This window comes from Nicotiana tabacum, chromosome 18 (genome assembly GCF_000715075.1).
Source record: "Nicotiana tabacum cultivar K326 chromosome 18, ASM71507v2, whole genome shotgun sequence".
Lineage (NCBI taxonomy): Eukaryota > Viridiplantae > Streptophyta > Magnoliopsida > Solanales > Solanaceae > Nicotiana > Nicotiana tabacum.
The window spans coordinates 56479803-56502204 of NC_134097.1; the positions used below are offsets into that span (position 1 = coordinate 56479803).

Below are 22402 nucleotides of genomic sequence, written 5' to 3' on the forward strand. Positions count from 1 at the left end.
AATTGAGTTAAGTCTATGAGGACTTGTGTGGAACATGTTTCTTCCGTTATTGAGTTAGCAAAATAGAATTAACATTCATCATTTTTAGGAATTTACACTATTTTCTTTAAATGCCATTTTGTAACTCAAAACACAATTCCTAATAATATTTATGTGGGTTTTTAAAATCTTTCGCTGAGCGTCACAAGTGCGCGTACTATAAGACGAGTTACTGAAATATATGAAGTGTACCTAGTTAAATCAACGGAAGAGAAAAAGAAAATAAGAAAGGAGAAAAAGAATAAGTACTTGGGGGCTGGGGCCTCCTTTCTTGTACGCACTGGGTCCGAGCCACGCCGGTGTTATCGATTCGAACACGACTCATTCGCTCGCTAGGGTTTATATTCGGTTTTTGCAGTCTCACTCTTCAATCTCTCTTTTCTCAGCTTTACTGAATCTTCTTTCAGGTAAATTCTTTATATCCATCTCCTATCCCTGCGCCAACTTATATTGTCAGTTTTTTTCACATTCCCTCCATAGTTGGTTACCAATTTGTTGATTTTGCAAATTTTGTTCCTTTTTTTCCCTTTACAATGGTTTTATGATCACCGTCGATTCACTTTGGTGCATTTTTGTTGTATCTGAATTGACGAGTTATATAAATTTTGTTTTTGACCTCTGTTTTTACAAGCGTATTTTATAAACTTTTTGTATAAAAAACAAATGCAAGAATGTCCACTATTGATTCCCGTGGGGGGGGGGGGTGAGTTGCCGTGTTGGTATAGTGTGATGTAGAAACCATATCGAATGAAGAAAAAGAGTTATAGTATGTTACTTTTTGAATATGTAAATTTTATTTTAAAAAATTTGAGAGGAATGTCCAAACTTACTCCTAAAATGAGATGATTTAACCCTTAATACTCTGAATCGTGTCCTTTTAGGTCGGAGGGAGGGTTGATATTTGCTTTTGCTAATCATGTATTTGTAATGTGCAGTTTTCTGTGGATAGTTATATATGTGCAGACATGGCCAGTAATCCTCCGCCATCTGGTCCACAGGTAATTTGTCTAGGTGTATTGTCTTTGTTGTTGAAATATATAGTATGCAACTTATTTTGCTAAAAAGAGTACGGATTGCTGCTCATCATCTGGAAGGGAACTTTAATTTAGTGTTGCTGGCAAAACGAGTTACTTAAAGAACATGCCTAACAAAAAGCATGAGAATAGAATAATGAGAAGAATGTGGTTGATTCTGCTAAAAGACGATTAAAGAAATGAAAGTGGAATATACATATTTTTAACTTGAACCTATTCAGCGGAATGTTGCAGAGGTGTGTCCTCAATTGTAAGCTTGAGAACAATTTTTGCCTGCTAAATTGTGGCTCACTAATTTTAAGTCTTATATTACCGTTTTAAGGTTATCTGGAATCCTGTGTTTACTGTAACACTTTTAGATGGTTGACATACCACTAAATGCATATCATTCCTAACTTTTGTGATTAACATGCTAGTCATACAGCTAAATGTTTATCATTTTTATTTGGAGGTCTTAATCTTCAAATCTTGGTATTTCATTTTACAGCCTCTTTGGCCTCCTTCAGTTGGATCCACACCACCTCAAGGTTTTGGTTCATCATTTCCCATGCAAGTATGCTATTGAACTTGCTTTGTGCAAATATTTTATCTGTTTCCTTGCAAGACTGTTATCCTAAGTGCATCACGAGTGTGTCTGATATCACAGTTTCGACCTGCTGTATCAACACAGCAAGGCCAGCCCTTTGCTTCATCAATTTCAGCCTCTCCACAGTATCGCCCTGTTGGACAAACATCAAATGCTGGAATGCCTCCTGGTCATCATAGTCAAATACCCCAGTTTTCTCAACCAATGCAACAGTTTCCCCCGAGGCCCAATCAGCCTGGCCATGGTATACTTTTATCTCAGGCAATTCAGATGCCATTTATCCAATCAAGTATGCCACAACCTCAACAAGTCATTCCGCCTTTGAATAGTCACATGCCTGGTGTTAGTGGTGCTGGAAATCCATTTTCATCATCATATACGGTAAGAAATAGCACAAGGTTCCTTGAACTTTTGGCTTGGCCTACTTTTGGCTTCTTTATATTGTTGGTGATCATTTTTAGTTTGCACCACCTCCTTTTGCCCATGCACTAAGTGGCCTGAACATGCCCTCTCAGGTTCAATCGTCATCCCAAATGCATGTTCCTTCTTTCCCTTCGGGGGGGCAACCTTGGCTGTCATCTGGAAGTCAAAACACACCAGTGACTGCCCCTACTTTACTGACCAATCAGCAATTGTCAGCTATAGCTCCATCCGTTCCGGTATGCTTGTTTCCCGTAGCGATTTGACTTTTTTTTCAACATTAATCAAGTAAGAAAAAGAATTGGGGCCTCTGAATTACCATATTTTTGCAAAATGTTGCTGTTTGTCTGATCTTTTCTTTGAAGTCAGCATAGGGTCTTGGCTATGTTTGTATGCTCGTTTATGATATGTCATCTATATATTAGTATATCTTGTATATATTTGCAGCAAAAAAAGGTGTTACCAGTTTGTGGAATCGATTGATTTACGTGGAAAATGTTTATGCAGTATCTTCATGCATGTTAAATGGTCGTATCATCTTTTTTCAAGAACAGTCTTGAACTTGTAGCCAAATCATCCAAAAATGCGTCTGCTAATGTTTTCCCCCCTGTTAAACTTGCAATGGAGGAGTCTTCATCTGCAATCTGATGGACACCTATTATCATTGATAACTTCCCCTGTTAAACTTGCAATGGAGGAGTCTTCATCTGCAATCTGATGGACACCTATTATCATTGATAACTTCTTTTAATAAGTCCTATTATCATCGATCATATTGTTATTAGTATCGCTGCTCAGTGATGTGTCAATTGCTGAATCTGAATAAGATGAGATCTTTGTGCATTCCTCCAGTGGTTACTGGATAGGAGATTTCAAAGTATGATTTCCTATTCGAAGTCAAGACTTAATACCTCAGAGGAAGGATAACTAAGCAACTATGCTATTATTGGCAGCCTAAACTAAAAACTACTGCTGGATAACTGACTTTAGAGTTCCATTATGATCATAACTCATTTTTTGGGGAATTTTATTGACCTAGTATATAGCATGAGGAATCTTGTTAGAGTCGTATTTAAGAATAGAAGAGTAAAATACCTAACTGGACAGTATTCTAGAGCAGATGCTTAGCAGGTGACAAGCATAAGTAAATAAGTTTCTTTAGTTACTTATTTTTAGTGGTAAAGATGTTTTTGTTCTTCCGTTCTCCACCCTATAGCTTTCAAGATTAAGTTATTGAAATAGGTGAGAGGTGCAAGTATGTGAAGTATGAAGTATCGTACTAAAGAATAATAAGAGATTTCTAATAGATAAATTAAGCACATTGTTGCAAAACAACCTTGAATGACAAGGATGAGTTTTTTTCTTGAAGAAAGCTTCATGCGCAATTGCATGTTATCAATCCGAATGAAGCATAGCAGATGCTATCACTGTTTTTTTTTCGTGTCCCATCTATTTGTATGTGGTTTGTATTGTCCTCATCTTTAGTAGGACTGAACTAATTCAGGCTGACATTGGTGGGAAGGCCATTGTTTATAATAAGAGGATTGCACCACTTATGAAACAAATCTGACAAAAGTTGCCAAAAGGAGCAGAAATAATAGTTTCCAAAAATCCGTTTCTATGTCTAGTACATGATCGACTTGGTTGGCAATTATCAATTAAATGGATGCAAACCTTCCGACTAGGGCTCAGATTCCAATAGAGAAAAACATTAGGCTGGCCTTGATACCGTCGTATTTTTTCTTATGTGTATAAGCCTTGGTGAGGACAGAGTTACTTAGTACTTACACGGTATGCAGGAGGTAGTTGATACCTAGTGGAATAATTGTAGCGTTTTCAATTTGGCTTGGATACCACCATATTTAACAAAAACAAGTATATAACATGCTTGATACTAATGCTTATCTGAAAAATTTCTGGTATTGTGGGATATTACATGTATAATCATATGAAGACATGTAAACTAAATCACAACTATGAAAAAATAAAAAGCCCATGTTGTTACTGAATCATAATCAGTGAGTTTTGTGGCCGTGAAAATAATATGCTTCCAAAATTTAGCTTTGAGTATTTATCCCATTAGAAACAACCTCTTTACCTTCACGATAGGGTAAGGTCTGCGTACTTACTACCCTCCCCACACCCCACTTGTGAGATTATATCGAGTTTTTGTTGTTATAATATTTATCCCATATTTTGTATTTTCTCATATGGACTTGTGACCCCTTCCTCAAAATAAGAGCATCAGTGGTGAAGGCTTGTAGCAACATCTGAATCACTCATTTCCCCTTCCCACCTTTTCACCTTAAACTTACCTTTTCTATTTGTGTTGGCCATGGCCATCTACGATGTTGTTTCTAAATTTTTTGGTTAGATAATGGTATTTGTTAAAGCTAGCAAAAGTACATAAATGGGTATTATATCGTCGACAAAATAACATTCAACTAATAGTTTATGTGGAAAGTAAAGGCACGAGAAAGTATTATTAAGATGCGTAACGCTTTTGTATTATATCGAGCCCTATTTATACCTGTATTTTATATCGTACATAATACATCTTTTCCAATGTGGACATTAAGGCCTCATTTGTTTGCACTTAATGGAGGTCTAAATCTTAATTATTCATATCTTAGACATTAAGTGCGTTTATTTTTAAAGTCTGAATCTTAATCATTTAGATCTTACTCATTAAGTGTGTTTTTTTTATTTCACAACCACTTAATGAGTCTGAATAGGTTTGTATGCTTAAGATCTATAGCAAAGACTTAATTTCATTAAGATGCTATCATCCACATTCATTACTAACTGCCGGCATCGCCTACCATTATCAACTACTGCCATTGCCACCATCCTCAATCATAGCCGCCACCACTACCACCCCCACCACCATCATCTTTAACCATAACCACACACTCATCCATCTCAACTATGACCACCTACCACCCCATCACCATCAATAACTATAGCCGGCACTGCCCACTATTATAAACTACCACTACCCACCATCACATTCCTCACAACCAGAACCACCACCATCACCCACAATTATTGACTATCAACACCCACCACCACCATTATCAACCATTCGCTACCAATCACCACGAGCTACTGCCCAGAACCACCACTATCAACCAAAATCACCACCAACTGACTCTAGTCGGCACTCACAAGCACCTCTATAAGCCATTACCACCACCAACTACCATATATATATATTTTTATTTTTTTTTATTTTTTTTATTTTGATAAGCCATCACCACCACCAACTACCATATATATATATATATATATTTTATTTTGATAAGGTAAATTATATTAATCAAAAGGGAGAGAACTTCCGTATACAAGAAGTATACCAAAAAGTAGAGAATTTACATTAGAACATGATTCTCTACAAAAGACGCCCAATCTTCAATACAAATAGGGGCTATATGAGTGCACCAAAAAGCGATCAAAGATAAAAGACTATTCTTAAGATGTGAAAAAGGAGACTCAATCCCCTCAAAAGCTCTCCTATTTCTCTTCCCCCAAACTATCCACATGATAGCTAACAGGGCGAACTTCCACTCCTTTTACTTTCTTCTTCTACGAAAACCGGCCCAACTATATAGCATTTCTTTTACAGTGCTTGGCATCACCCATTGAACACCAAAAAGGTTCAGGATCACCCTCCACAACGCCGAGGACACAGAGCAATGCAACAAAAGATGATCAACTTCTTCCCCTGAGCTTTTACACATATAACACCAACTAAAAAGTGTAATTCCCCTTTTTCGCAGATTCTTAGCAGTCAAAATCACTCCTCTCGCCGCTAGCCATGCAAAAAAGCACACCTTCGTGGGCGCCTTAGGAATCCAGATCGAGTAGTATGGAAAAGTGGTCTCCTCTCACCAACATACTCTGGTAAAAGGACTTTATGGTGAACATATATATATAGATTATTAGAATAGTAGATTAATTAGTATTTTATTTGAATTTATGTTTATTAATTTTTAATGCTTTCCTGAGCCGAGAGTCTATTGGAAACAATCTATCTATCCTCACAAAGTAGGGGTGTAAGGTCTGCGTACACACAACCATCCCTAGACCCCACGATGTGGGATAATACTGGGTATGTTGTTGTTGTTATGTTTATTAATTTTTAAATAAAGATAAATTTTATATATTCAGATGTTTAAAAAAAGCAGTCTTAATCATTTATTATTCAGATCTTAAAACACATCTTAATATGTGTATTCAGATTAAGATGTCTTAATCTTAATACACATCTTGATATTCAAATATGTATTCAGATTCAGATGTCTTAATCTTTAAAAAAGACAAATGAAGCCTAAGTCTTCTATATAGACATTAACTAACTAATACTTCCCCTCAAGCTGGTGCATATAAGTCATATGTACCGAGCTGTTACAAATGCAACTAAATGCAACTGATACAAGGACTGGCGAGGAACTTGATGTAAATATTTTCAAGCTGATTATTTGACTTAACAAATTTTATAACAATATCTCCTGAGAGTATCTTTTTTCTGATAAAGTGACATTCCATCTCACTATGCTTAGTCCTCTCATATCATACCAGATTTGACGCAATTTGAAGGGCCGCTTGATGATCACACATAAGTTCTATCTAATTGATTTCTCCAAAGTTTAATTCTTTGAACCATTGTTTGATACAAACTAGCTCAGAAGTTGCTATAGCCATTGCTCGATAATCTTCTTCTGCATTAGAGTGAGCAATCTTCCAACCCATCAAATTACCTCCTACTAAAACACAACATCTAGAAGCAGAACATCTATTAGAAGGTGATTCCCCCAATCAACATCCATATATTCAATGATCTGCTCATAGCTTGATGCTCGAAGAGTAGTTCTTTGCCTGGAGCTGATTTTAATTCAAAAAATTGCATCTCAATGACTATTTCAGGGAGAACCCATAAATTGAATTATAACATTCGTAGGAAAATAAATGTCAGGTCTAGTCATTGTAAGGTAATTCGACTTAGCAATCAACCCCTTATATCTTGTAGGATCACTAGGGGGGTCATTTGGTTTAGAGATAAGTTATGCAGGGATTAGTTATGCAATTATTGGTTATGCAGGGATTTGTTATGTAGGGATTTGTTATGTAGGTATTTGTTATGCAGGGATTATTTCTTTATCAATGTTTGGTTGTATTAAAAAAATAGTACACATCATATAAGTTAAAATATAGTAATTTTTTGTTTAAAAAATATGTTACTATTATACCCTTGACCATCTTTAGCTTTGTATAATTTCTTTGCAAAGCTTTATCTATTCTTTTGTTTTTGGAAAAAACTTTTAAGTTATACTCACTTAAATTATTTTTGGGGGAATCAACAAGAAAAAAAAAACATTAAGCAAGCAAGCAGATAAACAACAACAACATACCCAGTATTATATCACACTGTGGGGTCTGGGCCCTCTGGGGAGGGTAGTGTGTACACAGATCTTACCCCTACCTTGTGAGGATAGAGAGGTTGTTTCCAATAGACCCCCCCGCTCAGGAAAACAAGCAGATAAACCAAGATGGAAAATTTTGGGTGCGGAAAAGGTTAAAATGTTCGAGCATCCCAAATACACAATTAGTCGAAAATGCTGAACCTAGAAAGAAGCATATATTTGTTATATTCCTTACTAATAAACTATTGTGTCTAGAGTTCAGACAAAATAAGGAGTCCATTAGATTCATGACGAAAGAACGTATATCTGGAAGACAATGGGCATAAATAATTGACAATCCAGCAGCTAAAATTGGCTTAAAAATTTAGATAACCACGAAATCAGATCAACAAATCCTACACCTGCCAAAATTGTAAATTTACGAAAAGATAAATTGTGACAATAAGATTGGCACTATTTTCTTATTAGTCCGTTCCAAAAAAGATTGGCACTATTTTCTTATTAGTCCGTTACAAAAAGATTGCCACATTCTTATATTTCCTTAATTGGAAGCATTTATACCATACAAATGCTATGACTTGTTTAAGACCACAAGTTTAAAAAATTTTACAACCACACAAATGTTATGGCATGTTTAAGGTCATAAGTTTCAAAAGTCTTTTTTCTTTATTAAACTAAACTTTGTGCCTAGTTATAAACTAGGACAAACAAATTGAAACAGAGGGAGTAGTAGAAAACGAAGAACAGTAGAAAAAGGGTCCAATAGCAGCATAAGCATAAAAGACTTTCAGAATTTTCTTTTACTGCTTTGTGTGGAGGTAAAAAAGGTCTTGTCATTTTGGTCTACTCAAACATGGAGAGCATTTCTGTATCTTGGATATTGAGCAATGTAATGGTTGTTGGATGTATCGTTTCATCTTATTATCTCAAATAACATAGTTTGCCATGAAAAAAGACTGTGCAAGGTTTTCTAATGCATTGCGAAGTTTGTTGTACCTTGTAATTGCAAATGGAGTTTCAATACCATAACTGGAAGTTGAACTATTCTCTTTCTAAGCACTTAACTTTGACCCTCTCTGTGGCTGACATCCGTACTGGTGGCTTGATTCTTCCTGTGGTTATTACCTTACCGATTGCACTGTGATTAGGCGGGCACAGCTTCACCACAGAATGCGTCTGACTGGCAAGAGTATGAAGCTGCTGATGGGAGACGGTGAGTTGGATTTTTGGCATTCTTTTTTTAGGACTTTGCCGTTCGTCAATTAAATCATTTTACTTGACCATCTCTCAGAAGTCAAATTGTGCTGCTTGCAGTGCTAAGATATAGCTCTTCGAACGTTCCATTTCTTCCCGGCTTATTTAGTTTGGGATTGAGGTGTATAGTTGACTGATTGATTAATTTGTTGGCTTATTTAGATATTACTACAATAAAATTACAAAGCAATCCAGCTGGGAGAAGCCTTTGGAGCTGATGACACCTTTAGAGGTTAGTCGTACTCTTAATTGCTGTTTCTTTGATTATTGAAGTCTTACGCACTGTTCATTAGAGTGCGCTTTTCATTTGCTTCTCAAAATCTGCAATATTGTTTCCTTTTTGTGGATGTTAACAACTGCTGTAGAAGTTAACTAGTTCAAAATCGTTTTATGTGTATTCTACTTTTCCTTGCATGTTCTTCCACTGGTTTGTAGATGTCATGGCAAGTCATGGGCATATAAACAACTGCGATTAGTGCTCAAAGTGAAGGTGCTTTCACTTTCTCAAGGCAGACAACAATTTGTTAGTCCATCTTATGTTGCAATTTATTAACTTGATATTATGTGGAATGGGCCATACATGGTTGGTTGTTATAAATTTCCTGTCAAAACTGAAGCTCCATTTCTCTGTATTCACTGAGGAGGAAATTCTCCGACTTTTATCTCATCTTATTGACATTCATTGATGTTTATTGAGGAATTTCACAGCATTGCACTTTTATCTTATTGTGTAATCTTTTTGAAGGAGAAGTTTGTTTTCCCCTCCTGTTCTTAGTAGCTTCTCCTAGTTTCTGTTGTCATAGACTGGATTTATCTATTTTTGTTTGGATAATTTAATTTGTGAAGAGGAGCACAGCAGATGAGCCTCAAGTAATAACCAGAATGCTTCTGCCCTTTGTGGCAAGTGAAATACCAATTTGTGAAATGTGACTTAGCTTAACAACTGTTGACCCCTGTAAAAGGACCAGGCTCCGAAATGAAAAGGTTTGGTTCGAGATATCACTCTGCTGCAGAGATAAGGCAGCTATCTCTATGAAAGAACTTAAGCATCCAACCCAAAACCTTAAAACAGAGGCTGGACCAACCTAAGAGCTTTATAAAATCCTTTGGAAGCCCTCATGCATATCATGTGAGACAACTATTTAATCGACTCTCCCGCATGGTTACACGATTTTGGGTTTCTCATGTGAACTTCAACGTAAACTTACCAGTGTGATAATGATGTTACCAAATGTTGGCTCTGATACCATGTTGAATTATGTAACTCGCCTTATCTCAAAGCTTAAGTTGCTAGAGAGAATACATTCCTACTAATTAATTACTGTCTTAATAAGCCCTCACTTTTGGGTGGTCTGTTTCTGTTGAGCCAGGAACAGGGGTGTACTTTTTGGTAATGGGTGACAGTGAGACTTGAATTTAGGATCTTTGATATCATTTGGACAGATTTAAGTTCATTTTTCCTTTTTTCTTGTAAAATAAGCAAAAGTTTCTCTTCTTATTAGGCACCAAGAAGGTGCATTCATGTACAGAAGTGTTGTTGGACTCTTCTCCTCTAAAGATGGAAATATTCTAGGATGTTCAGTATGATATGCCATTTTTTGATAAGGTCAATGTTATGTCAACTCATTTACTGTTTGAGATCCACTCCAAAATAACAAAGCATTAACAGATCTAGCTTTCAGAAAAAGGAAAAATGGATTGCTTTCCATTCAAAGCATCTGTGGTTCCTCTCAAGCCATATTCTCCAGAAAATGCACATTGGAATGGTGCTCTAGGCCTTCTGCTATATCTCACCCTAATACTCGGTCCTTTCTCACCCTAGCCATATGCCAACTTCTTAGATCCATTCCGGGGTTAGGGTAAGCTGTCCCGTGAATCATGAGCAGGTTTTAACGTGTTCCATCTAATACATTGTTTACTATTGTCACCCTTCCGTTGAGCCATCTCATTAACTGAAAGAAGTTAAGCATCCAACCCAAAATTTTGAGGCAATGGGTTGAGCAAACGGGACCTCTGTAAACCCTTCTGGTATCTGTTACACAATTCAAGGACAACTATGTAACTCAACAATTTCTTTTGTAGAATCTTCCGGCTATGGATTCCTTCTAATTTTGTACCCTTCCTTGTGTCTTAACCTCAATTCTCTGAATTTGGTTGTCCTTTGTCCTTTCTTGGCTCCTTTTCAATATTTTGATAATTGTCTTGAACTTCCTTCCCTTTTCCTGATCAGATCCAAAAATACACTTTGGACATCCCTAATTCCTTTATCTTCCTGACTTGTGTCCCTCAGGAGATTTATTTGTCTCCATTCTTATTAATGGCCTTAATTAGGTAATTGGCCTCTCTTTCAAGTACTATTTTACTTCAATTTGGCAACCTGGTTGTTGGTTCTCCTCATCCAGCCATTTTCTTCATGAGTGGTATTGCCCCTTTTGTGAACACCCCTGCTTGCTTGCTTGACTTAAAAGCACTAGGAAAGTGAAGATTGCTGCTATGTGAGCCTCTCTTTGGTCTCCAATGCCTGTCTCTCCATGTGTCACCTTCCTCAACTTCTTTTGGTATCTAATCCTCTAAATTTTCTCTCCACTGTCTCTTCCAATTTGGAGGAGATTTTGATGCACACCTTTACCTCTCTAAAAAGTGTGTGTTAAGGTTTCCATCCAATTGAGGATAATTAAGAAGGCAGAGGGGGAGAGAAACGGCCCGGGGCGGGTTTGGGGGGGGGTGACAAGGAGGAAGAAGGAGCCAGAGATGCTGACAGAGATTTTAGTTGTATAGATTAGATTTTTTCCTAGTGCTTTCCTCTCTGTAAGTGGAAAACTTTCCTTACCTAACAAATTCATCTGAGATAGAATTTGTCAGATCTGTAAGCTGGGAACAATTTAGTTTGATCATGATTTTTTTTGTCGAAGTTGGTTCAGATGCGCAAGTACTTCATTAACCTTTATTTCTTGATCTGAAATCTGATCATTGTTGATTATTACCATCAATAAAAAAAAGGGCAACCTAGTGCACTAAGCTCAAGCTATGCGCGGGATTTGGGGAAGGGCCGGACCGCAAGGATCTATTGTACGCAGCCTTACCCTGCATTTCTGCAAGAGACTGTTTCCATGGCTTGAACCCGTGACCTCCTGGTCACATGGCAACAACTTTACCAGTTACACCAAGGTTTCCCTTTAATGAGCCAATTTATTTCAGTTCTTTGTGATTTCACATCTTCTTGTCGAACATGACATGCTTGATGTTTATGACATTTCTAGTTGACAGGTAGAACTACTGTTCTCATATCCACTAGTAAACATATAATTTTACGTGGAGTGAACATGCTTTTGTCTTGGAATATTTTGTGATAATTTCCTTGTGTTTCTTTCAACTATCTTTACGGTTGTATGATTTTCATTTAATGGTTAAAACACCCTTTTCTACTTGATAAGAAGTATCATCTTTTGATTGATACTAAATTGATTGACACAACTGAAAAGTACAATTTAATGGTTGAATTCATGTTAAAAAAAGGTGCGATTAACATAAAGTGCTAGAGTTGTAGCTGAACCAACCAGCTTGGAATTAGATGGTGTTGTTTTTATTTTTTTGCCAAAGAAATTTGTTTTTGCCAGATGATGTTGTTGCTGTTTTAACATTACGTGCTACAGTTGTACTTTAGGCACTCCAGCAGTTTTCTTCAATTGAGTTTCAAAGTTGGCTACTTCTTTGGATTTATCATTTCTCCATTGACAGTACAGTTCTTTTGCTTATTTGATCCAATTTTTTTTGAATTTGTGCCCTTTCTTTCCTCTGCTGAAAATGTCCTCTTTCTGCAACTAGTAAATATATTCCTCTAAATAATTGTTGCAAACGGTTTTTTTAATTTGTTTCTTGGTAAAAAGGTTCGACAGAGAGTTGTTCGTTGGTGAGATATTTGGGTATCTTTTATTTTATTGACCAAGTTCATTTGATTCTTTTCCTGATGAATCATTCAAAATTTGTGGCAAGGTATTTAAAAGCTGCATGCATTTGGCAGATTGTGATATCACCTATGTTGCTCGAACTCTCCGAAAATGTGGCCGGATATGTGTCGGATCCTCCAAAAGTAGTGCATTTTTGAAGGATCCGACACTGGTGCGGCTACATTTTGGAGAGTCCGCGCAACATAGGATATCACACCTGGTAGCATTTATCTCACTAATTATCACGTAAATTTATATGCCTATGACAACTACCTTTTTTCTGTCATTGTTTACACTATAATATAGGGCTGCCTTGCCTATTGCTAATTGAATTTTAAGTTCATTAGTACTGGGCTTGCTCATGTTTATTTGTTCATTAGTGCCTGGAACAAGAACGTTGGGAGACTTTTAATGCTGTTCAGATGTTCATTACTGCCCTTTTAGTTTGAGATATACTTTTAAACTGTGCATATGTTTTGTGCTTTAACAGAGAGCTGATGCGTCGACGGTATGGAAAGAATTCACAACTGCAGATGGTCGAAAGTAAGATTTACCAGTACAAGCATTTTGGTTCTTCTTGGCTGCTGTGATATGCTTTTCAATTCTGTTTTAATGATTATGTATTGTTGGGATCTTCAGGTATTACTACAACAAAGAAACAAAGCAGTCTAAGTGGACAATACCTGAGGAACTAAAGGTTCGTGAAGGATATATTTCCTTTATCGGATACTTCTGTTTTTTCTCTATTTGTTATGGAACTAATTCATCAGCATGTACCATCAGTTGGCTCGTGAACTGGCGGAAAAATCTGCTGGTCAAGTAGTTCAGACCGGAGCAAGCACAACTTCTGGTGTGCAAGTCACTGCAGCTGTAACTTCAACAGAACAACCATCTGCTGTCACCCCGGTTAGCTTCACCCCTTCTTCAACGGTTTCTGGAGTAGCTTCAAGCCCTGTTCCAGTTACATCTGCTGTTTCTGATCATGCTTCACCTCTGGTGGTTTCTGGATCATCAGCCATTCCTGCTGTGACCCCTGCGATGCCAAGTTCATCTGGTGTCTCTTCACCCGCTGTTTCAGGGAGTACAGGATCTGCTGCTCTAGCTAATGCCAGTCAGACACAAATGTATGGACCCCTTCATTTTCTAACAGTGGCTTGACTTTGTCTGTCATGTATTTATGTCTGACATTTCAAGATTACTCTTCAATAATTTCTAGGAGTGGCTTTGAAAATTTATCTCCGCAAGTTTCTAGTTCTTTAAGTGGAGCTTCTATTCAGGATATTGAGGTATGGCCGAGTCCTTCAGCAGCTCTATTTGAAATTTGATTGTACTGGCAAATCCGTTTCAAAAAGACTTGCCCTTTCTCCCCCCTGCCACTGCCAGCAGGGGCAGAGAATATGCTCCCACCTCTTTTACATGAGCCCTGCCATACCTTGGAAATGCTCCTCCGCTCTGTCCGATTGTGGGATTCTTGTGCATAATAGATTGAGATAAATTATTTCTGTCTTGTTAAATTTATTGTTTAAAACGTGACTTATAGGAGGCAAAGAAGGGCATGGCAGTTGCTGGGAAGGTTAATGTGGTACCTGCAGAGGAGAAAACAACAGAAGAAGAACCTTTTCTATATGCGACCAAGCAGGTAAAATGAATTTTTTATGAGTACCAAGCAGGTAAAGTGATAGTATGTGTTTCTCTAATTATTTTTTTTTTGCTTTGTGCTTAATATTCCACTATTACTTATTTTATATCTTTTAGGAGGCTAAAAATGCGTTCAAAGCGCTGCTAGAGTTTGCTAATGTTGAATCTGATTGGACATGGGAGCAGGTTAGTCGAACATGCTATTTTAGTTTAGAATCTATTTGTAAACACATGAGACTGATAGTGAACTATTATACCAGACAATGCGAGTAATAATCAACGATAAGCGATATGGCGCTCTGAAAACTCTTGGTGAGCGGAAACAGGCATTCAATGAGGTAACCACAGGGTTTTATAGTTGTTAAACTGTCCTCTTCCCTCCCCCCAGTAGAAATTTTGCTACTTCTGTTTCATGTGTTGGGATGTGATGTATGACATATCAATCATGATATTTGTCAATCTGGAGTGAGAATATTGAAAGGTATTACCAATCGGTTTTTGAGTGTTGATCTACTCTCCAACAGTACTTGATGCAAAGGAAGAAACAGGAGGCTGAGGAGAGGCGCCATAGACAAAGAAAGGCAAAAGAAGAATTCACAAAGATGTTAGAGGTAAAAAGTCCTCCTTAAAGGTCCTGATATAGTTTTCATGGCCGGTTCTGCTCTTACCTCTACTTTTATTGTTAGTAACGATGTGCACAGAGTACTTAAAAAGGTTTCTTTGGACCGTACTGCCTGTAAAATAATCCTTCATCTTATGCTTGCTCTCAAGATAAAGTTTCTAATAGCTGAGTCCCATTTTACCTTATCAACAAAAAAAGTGGAATCCCAGTTTATATCCTACATATCATTTGTGATTATATAGTATTGGAATGAAATGGGCCTGAATAGAACAGAAGGATATAGAGGATTTATGTAGCTAATCCTAACTTAAGGCCATAGTTTATCAATTGATTGAAGCATGTTAGTAGCAATTTCCTAAAACTCGCTATAATTCCTTTGCTCTAAAGAATCTTTATTAAGTGATAATTTTGCTATAAAGAAGAGAAGTTACCCCAAGAATTTGTTATCACTTGTGCATCTATCGTGACATGTCAGACATCATTTGTTGTCTATAACTATGTGATAGAGTTTTAACCTGGTTTTACTTTAACTGTCTTAGGAGTCCAAGGAACTCATTTCATCTACTAGATGGAGGTAGGTGACAGAAGTTCCCCTTCAATTTATACGTGCTAATTGAAGTAAGGGAAGCTGCTTTCCCCCCTTTTAACCATCTCCTGTGATATTGTAATAACCAGTAAGGCAGTAACCATGTTTGAGGATGATGAACGGTTCAAGGCCGTTGAACGAGAGGCTGATCGTGAAGATCTCTTCAGGAACTACTTGGTGGATCTGCAGAAAAAGGTAAGCTGTTGCAATTGTCACTTTTGTAAATGCACGCAATATGCATCGCCCAGATTTTTGAAACAAGACATGAATCACATAAAATTTGTTCAAGTTGACGACTGTATTGTTGCTAAATAAGCGAATGAAAAATAAGCAATGGAAAGAGAAAAACCCTGTGTATTTCTTTTCAAAAATTTGTGGTTTGGTTAAATGCGCCCAAGTCAGGCTGAGGAAAAGTTACGAGGCATAAAACAAAAAAATACGCTGATCCGGCTTACTATGTGTAATGATTCCCTATTCACGATAAATAATAAATAAAAAAAGAAAAGAAAAGCCATTCCATTTCGACAAAAGACGCATCTGGTAAATCAAAAGGTAATCTTTCACACTCGGCTGGAGAAGAAATTAGAAAAACGATAAACCCGATGGTTTGACGCCATTTATTCCAATTCCAAGAGCTCGGATCGAATCGGTGATATACCGATTCTATCCGAACTCTCTTATTGATAATGCTCATTCTTTTGTATTCATCTAAATCCTACCAAGTAGCACCCTGTTTCATGAGCGCAGTTCTGTCTTTTGTCCTTATTTGATATGTTATTCCAGGAGAGGGCAAAGGCTCAAGAGGAGTATCGACAAAATAGATTGGAGTACAGACATTTTTTGGAGACTTGTGGCTTTATCAAGGTATTTGTTACTCCTCCGTTTCAATTTAGATGACACACTTTCCTTATTAGTCCGTTCCAATAAGAATGACACATTTCTACAATTGAAAATAATTCAACTGTAAACTCTTCATTTTACCCATTTTATCCTTAACTAGTGTTAGAACCCGCGCGATGCGCGGATAATTTGATAGAATATTAATCTTATAAAATTATGATCTAATGTATTATATTATTTTAATAAATATTAGTTATTATTTTATTATTTAATGTAGTGTACAGACATATAATAAAATCTATAAAATCAAAGGATACACGTCATATAATAATCAAATAAATTATTTATTCCCTGTTTATTATTTATTAAGTTAGTATTTTTCCTTTATGACTATTTGTTTACTAATATGGCTTTTTATTAACTTGTCAATTGGATTAATATTTTGATATTGCTTCTTTTTAAATATAATATAGATATATATTTTCTTTCTTTGGAAATATTTATATATTTTTAAACTTATGTTATACTGTTCAAAATTCTTCAATTGTCTAAATTTATCAATAATTTTCGTGAATGTTATTTATTTATCTTTTATTTATTAATTAATTCAAGATATGAATGTCATAAAATTATCTTTATCCCCTTCTTTTCGTACATTCTTTTACCCTTTAAGCTTTTAAGATCACAAGTTTCAAAAGTTTTTTTTTTTTGTTTTCTTATATTCCATGCCAAGTCAAACTATCTCATCCAAATTGAAACGGAGGGAGTACTTTTTAAGCCTTTCTTCACCCCACTCCCCCAAGTAGATCCGGTAGTTGGATCTTTCTATCACTTTCTCCCTTTTGTCCCTTTTATTTCCTGGGAGTTCATTCTTACTTGGTTGCATTGGAGCCACAGGTAGATACCCAGTGGCGCAAAGTCCAAGATCTTCTGGAAGATGATGAAAGATGTTTGCGCCTTGAAAAAATCGATCGTTTAGATATTTTCCAGGTAAATTTTTTATGCAGGTAAATTTTTTATGCAGGTAAGTTACTGGAATGGAGTGCAAAGTCTAGTCAGAAAGAAGTTAACTTTTTGAAATTTCTAAACAATATTCAGGGAAGTTACTGGAATGGAATGCAGAGTCTATTAAGAGAAACAGGGATAGCTTATTCAAATTTGTAAAGGATAATCCACACAAGTGACTTTAAATGTACACGTTTCTTTTAAAGTTCAACCAATTTATGCCCTAAAGTTTCATAAAAATAGCACGATATAGCCAGTTTTTGGACCGGTCATTCAAAAATAGCCAACATTTACGAAGTCAATGAAAAATAGCCACTATTTTGCTGCAACAGAGACCGGTCCAGCATAATATACTGGAGTTCGGTGCACCTGTGTATGAACTCCATCATATTATGCTGGACCGGTATACTTTGCTGACTCCAGTATAATGTACTGGAGCACCAGTGCTCCAAACTCCAGTATATTATACTGGACAATTATAGTTGCGGGAACTCCAGTATATTATGCTGGAGTTCTAGTGTACTTATGCTGGAACTCCATCATATTATGCTGGAGTTCCCGCATACTTATCCCGCAACTCCATCATATGAGCCACTTTTGAACAGTGTTTTCGCTCAGATTTATCTTTACATGAAAAGTGGCTAAATTTCGATTACTTTTGAAACTGGGCTATTTTTGAACGACCAGTTGTAAATCTGACTATTTTTGAATTTCTCCCTAAAGTTTCTGTTGAGGTGTCCATTTCCTCTCTATCTTCTTGTCCTTTTAAAAGAAAAAAAGACCATTTTTACTAGCTGATTATCCTGATATTTTTGTTCTCTGAAGGAATACATCCGTGACCTGGAGAAGGAGGACGAAGAACAGAGAAAATTGCAAAAGGTGCTTTCTGAGGCCTCCTTTTTTATTTATCATGGGGTGCTGCGAGAGACAAAACTCCTCTTTGATGCTTCATTCTAGGTGATGAACTTCTTTAAGTGTTTTTTTTTATCAAATTTAAGGAACAATTGAGGCGCACAGAGCGTAAGAACCGGGATGCATTTCGAAAGATGATGGAGGAGCAAATCACTGCAGGCACGCTTACTGCGAAAACATCTTGGCGTGATTATTGTCAGATGGTATTCCACTTTGCTAACTTTAAAAACGATAAAAAAAGGCTCTTTATTTTAAGAAAATGTATTCTCAAATACCGTATCATTTCATTATGCTTCTTGTTAATTCCACCTTTCTCCACGGTTGACCTGTGGTTGTGTGGAACTGTAGGTTAAGGAGTCTGTGGCTTATCAGGCTGTTGCATCAAACACTTCTGGTTCGACACCAAAGGATTTGTTTGAAGATGTCGTTGAAGAGTTGGAAAAACAGGTCCCAATATGCTGTAGTCCCGCTATTTGCCTTCTTTTATGATTGATAGGTTACATAGCATTATTTTATTATTAACCGGTAATTAATGACTTTGTTCTTCCTTCTCAAAAAAAATAAATGACTTCGTTCTTTCTTAAATGTTGTTGCTGGATGCATTAGATGTCAGAGATCACTGTCTGTCATATGAAAAAATAGAAGTCTAATTGTTGCTTCGGTAGTTTGTTGCGTCACTTGATTTTGGGTGAACACATCACACGTGAGAAATAGTTACCTCATATGTTGCATTGAACACTGTGTCTTCTGAGTTGGGTCTTGCATATATGTGATTTGTTTCTTGGAAGTATTTCTTTTGCGCTTTAATTTGAAGTGTGATAGTCATGCTCTTTCCACTAACTTTGTGTTTTGCTCTATGTAACAGTACCATGAAGACAAGATTCGAGTAAAAGATGTAGTTAAGTCAGAAAAGGTGGGTTGTGTACTGTTATTTGCTATTTCCTCACAAATAGCTGCTGGTGTATGATTTTATGTCCTTTTGCTTTCACTATTTTCAGATCACGATCTCATCAACATGGACATTCGAAGACTTTAAAGCTACTATTTTGGAAGGAATTGGTTCCCCATCCATTCATGATGTTAATCTACAGGTATTAATTTGTGTGCCCCCAAACCTAAAAGGAGGTGGACGTTTTTTGCATGCTTATTTTCGTAGCCTAATGAACTGAAGGCAATCCCCTTTTCGAATTAATCATTCAAAACGTGTTATATTCAGGATAGTTTAATAGGACATACATTTGCTGTTTGTCTGTGGAGATAGAGGTTTTGAGGACCTTAGTTTTTGGTTGTGGGCAAGACACACTTTCAAATGATTTAATTTGGTGTTAAACTTGTAACTTGAGCTTCACAAGTATTCTGTTTTAGTGTTTTGATTATGATATGTGGGATTATCATATATTTTGCAGGAGTCCAAACTAGTTTCTATTTTCTGTCCGTAACATGGAATATGCGTATCTACATTGTACGTAGAGCAGTTCAACTAAACTTTGAAATTCCACAACCTTCCAACCTTAGAGGTAGTCCTAGTTGATTTCCCCTTTACGCACCATCCGAGCCTGTTGGAGTTGGACTGTCATCTCATTGTGGCAGGAATTCTATAGTTGTTAGGAATTGTAAATTTCAATGCATTATCTCCACACTACCTGTGCCTAAAAGATTGGCCCTGTTCCCTTTCTCTACCCTAAGGAGTTCGTCTGGTTTAAAGACAAGTTATGGAGGGATTAATAATGGAGAAATTATAATGTGGGGACTAGTAATACAGAGATTGTAATATGTAATATAAGGATTAATAATGTGGGGATTGTAATACAGGGATTAATAGCACATGAATTATAATGCAGGGATTAAAACATATGTTTTGCTTGCTTTCTAAAAAGTTAGTTAATAAATAACTAAATAAGGAGTATTTTGGTCATTTTAGCTCTTCTAATCCCTGTATTACTTAGTAACATTTTATCCTGCACAAAGAATACATAGATTCCCACATAACTTATGCAGATACTCCCTCCACATAACTTATTGGTCCAGTTGGTGGACACAAACTGTATGAGTCTTGATCTTGATGTTGAATCTTCTGCCTTGGCCCAAGTGAATATAGCTCCTAATATTGGAAGGTCAATAAGAAGATGGTTATCAATAAATTCGAGAACTCCTCCATGGTCCTTGACACTGTCCTACATCCCTCTCTCTTCTGGTGGCACCAAATAGTATTGAAGTTGGCCATGCTATCATCTATGGGATCTCCTACTCCATCAAAGTACCTGCCATCTTCTCCCCCAAAACTCACCTTAGACCCCTTCCCCATCGGTTCATGTACACTCCCAAAACCCCCCTCCACCCTGTCCCCATGGTTTCTTAACCGAGTAGCCACAATGAATTCTCCTTTCTTTATCTCCATTACTTCCAGTTTTCGGTCATCCCATTGAAGTAGAATTCCCAGTATTTTCATGAGCAGGAACTAGGTCATATTTCACCCACATTCCACCCCACACACTACTCGTAATGCCATCAGACACCACATTTTTAAAGCCTTTTGCGAAACTCAAGTTACTTTTTATAATAATGTAAATAATTTTATTAACAATGAAAACCAAAAGGTAAAGAATCTACAACATAATATGATTCTCGACGGATGACACCCTATCTTCTATACACACTGGAGCCTCATGAGTGCACGACAAAAAAACTAGAAATGAGAGGCTATTAGTCAAATATACATAGGCGATCTCTATCCCATCAAAAACTTTCCTATTCTTTCATTCCACGGACCACACATGTACAAGTGAGGCAACATCTCAGGATCTTCGACTTTTCTTCCTTCTTCTAAATTTTCAACTGAGTGCCTCCCGCACTATGCCTGAAAGGCAACAGTTATTACCTTCACTGCAAAAGCTGGGGGGATGTTCAATTCACGAGTCCAGAAGGGTAAAAGATTTAACTGGTCATTTAGGATGCCTCACTAGCAATTGCTTATCTATTATTGATTGATATATTAGTCTTCTATTATTGGAAGCAGGACAGAATAAGGTTTGAATCTGCAATTCTCTCTACTGGATCTAACTAGGGGATTAAGAATGGAGTGAAGTTCATTATCTTGTGTTTGGTGTGTTTGTTCGTGCAAAGTTGGTGTGTTCTGTAGGAGAGAGAGAGATGAAAGAGGAAGGGCGACAAATGAGGATGGGACTTGGCGGACTCTAAATCATAAATAAGGGGCAACAAGGACATTTCACGGGCTTAATACCTAGTCTGCCTGGCTGGGATATCCTGAACATGTATAAAGCTGCCTAGTAAATTTTATCTGGGGATTATGCTTATCAAATGTCTCTGTCTTAAAGTCCCACATCTATTTAGTTACTTGCGGGGAACTAAATGCTATTCCCATCTGTAGTGCGTTTCTGGTGTAGAGTCTGTATGATGTCTTATCAGTCACAAAGTGACCAGAATATACAGCCACTTGTTCCAGCTGCTTCAACTATTAAATAACTATAAAGGAATAGCTTCTTTATGTCGGGGCAGACTATTTAATAGATCATATGCCTGTGAATTTCCCTCAGTTGACTAATTTAATTTTTTCCGTAAAGGATGAGGCCTGTTTAATTTCCGTCAGTATGGTCGTCCTGGTAATATACTAGTGTGTGTATGTTTACAAAATGAAGGAATTTGCTGATGTTATGCTGTTTGCCAAATATCTTTGTTGCTTGATTGCAGCTCATTTTTGAGGATCTAATTGAGAGAGCAAAGGAGAAAGAAGAAAAAGAAACTAAAAAGCGTCAAAGGCTTGCAAAAGATTTCACTGACAAGCTTAGTACCATTAAGGCATGTCGAATCTCTTGGCAAGGATTTATTGAATTATCTTATATTCCTACTTATTCCTACTTCACCCTTGTATTTGTTGCTCACTTTGTGATCTCGGACCTTATAGGAAATAACTGCTTCCTCTAGTTGGGAGGAGTGCAAAGAACTTGTGGAGGACACCTCAGAGTTCAGGTGATCTTTTTCCCCATCTTAGTTGCTTTATATGGGTGTTCTTTTTTGCAGTACTCCGTTTTTGGTTTCAGCTATATTGATCATAATACCTTTTGTTAATTTCTCTTCT

General features: G+C 36.8%; 1 protein-coding gene across 2 annotated transcripts in view; it reads left to right on the forward strand.

Moving 5' to 3' along the window:
- The first annotated feature begins 225 nt into the window (after positions 1–225).
- The window catches only part of LOC107797839 (pre-mRNA-processing protein 40A), a 28530-nt gene continuing 6353 nt past the window's right edge, over positions 226–22402 (forward strand). The window contains exons 1-26 of one of the 2 annotated variants that reach the window (XM_016620761.2): positions 226–446; positions 975–1037; positions 1561–1626; positions 1720–2040; positions 2175–2318; positions 8651–8715; positions 8919–8988; positions 13194–13246; positions 13343–13400; positions 13487–13827; positions 13920–13989; positions 14244–14342; positions 14459–14527; positions 14602–14679; positions 14866–14952; positions 15503–15537; positions 15639–15744; positions 16333–16413; positions 17287–17379; positions 18220–18273; positions 18393–18509; positions 18655–18753; positions 19172–19219; positions 19305–19397; positions 22015–22122; positions 22229–22293. In XM_016620761.2, the coding sequence (XP_016476247.1) occupies positions 1005–1037; positions 1561–1626; positions 1720–2040; positions 2175–2318; positions 8651–8715; positions 8919–8988; positions 13194–13246; positions 13343–13400; positions 13487–13827; positions 13920–13989; positions 14244–14342; positions 14459–14527; positions 14602–14679; positions 14866–14952; positions 15503–15537; positions 15639–15744; positions 16333–16413; positions 17287–17379; positions 18220–18273; positions 18393–18509; positions 18655–18753; positions 19172–19219; positions 19305–19397; positions 22015–22122; positions 22229–22293 (2453 nt within the window). In that variant the 5' untranslated portion in view covers positions 226–446; positions 975–1004. The remainder of the gene's footprint in view (positions 447–974; positions 1038–1560; positions 1627–1719; positions 2041–2174; positions 2319–8650; positions 8716–8918; positions 8989–13193; positions 13247–13342; positions 13401–13486; positions 13828–13919; positions 13990–14243; positions 14343–14458; positions 14528–14601; positions 14680–14865; positions 14953–15502; positions 15538–15638; positions 15745–16332; positions 16414–17286; positions 17380–18219; positions 18274–18392; positions 18510–18654; positions 18754–19171; positions 19220–19304; positions 19398–22014; positions 22123–22228; positions 22294–22402) is intronic. The other variant, XM_016620762.2, reaches the window with a different exon arrangement.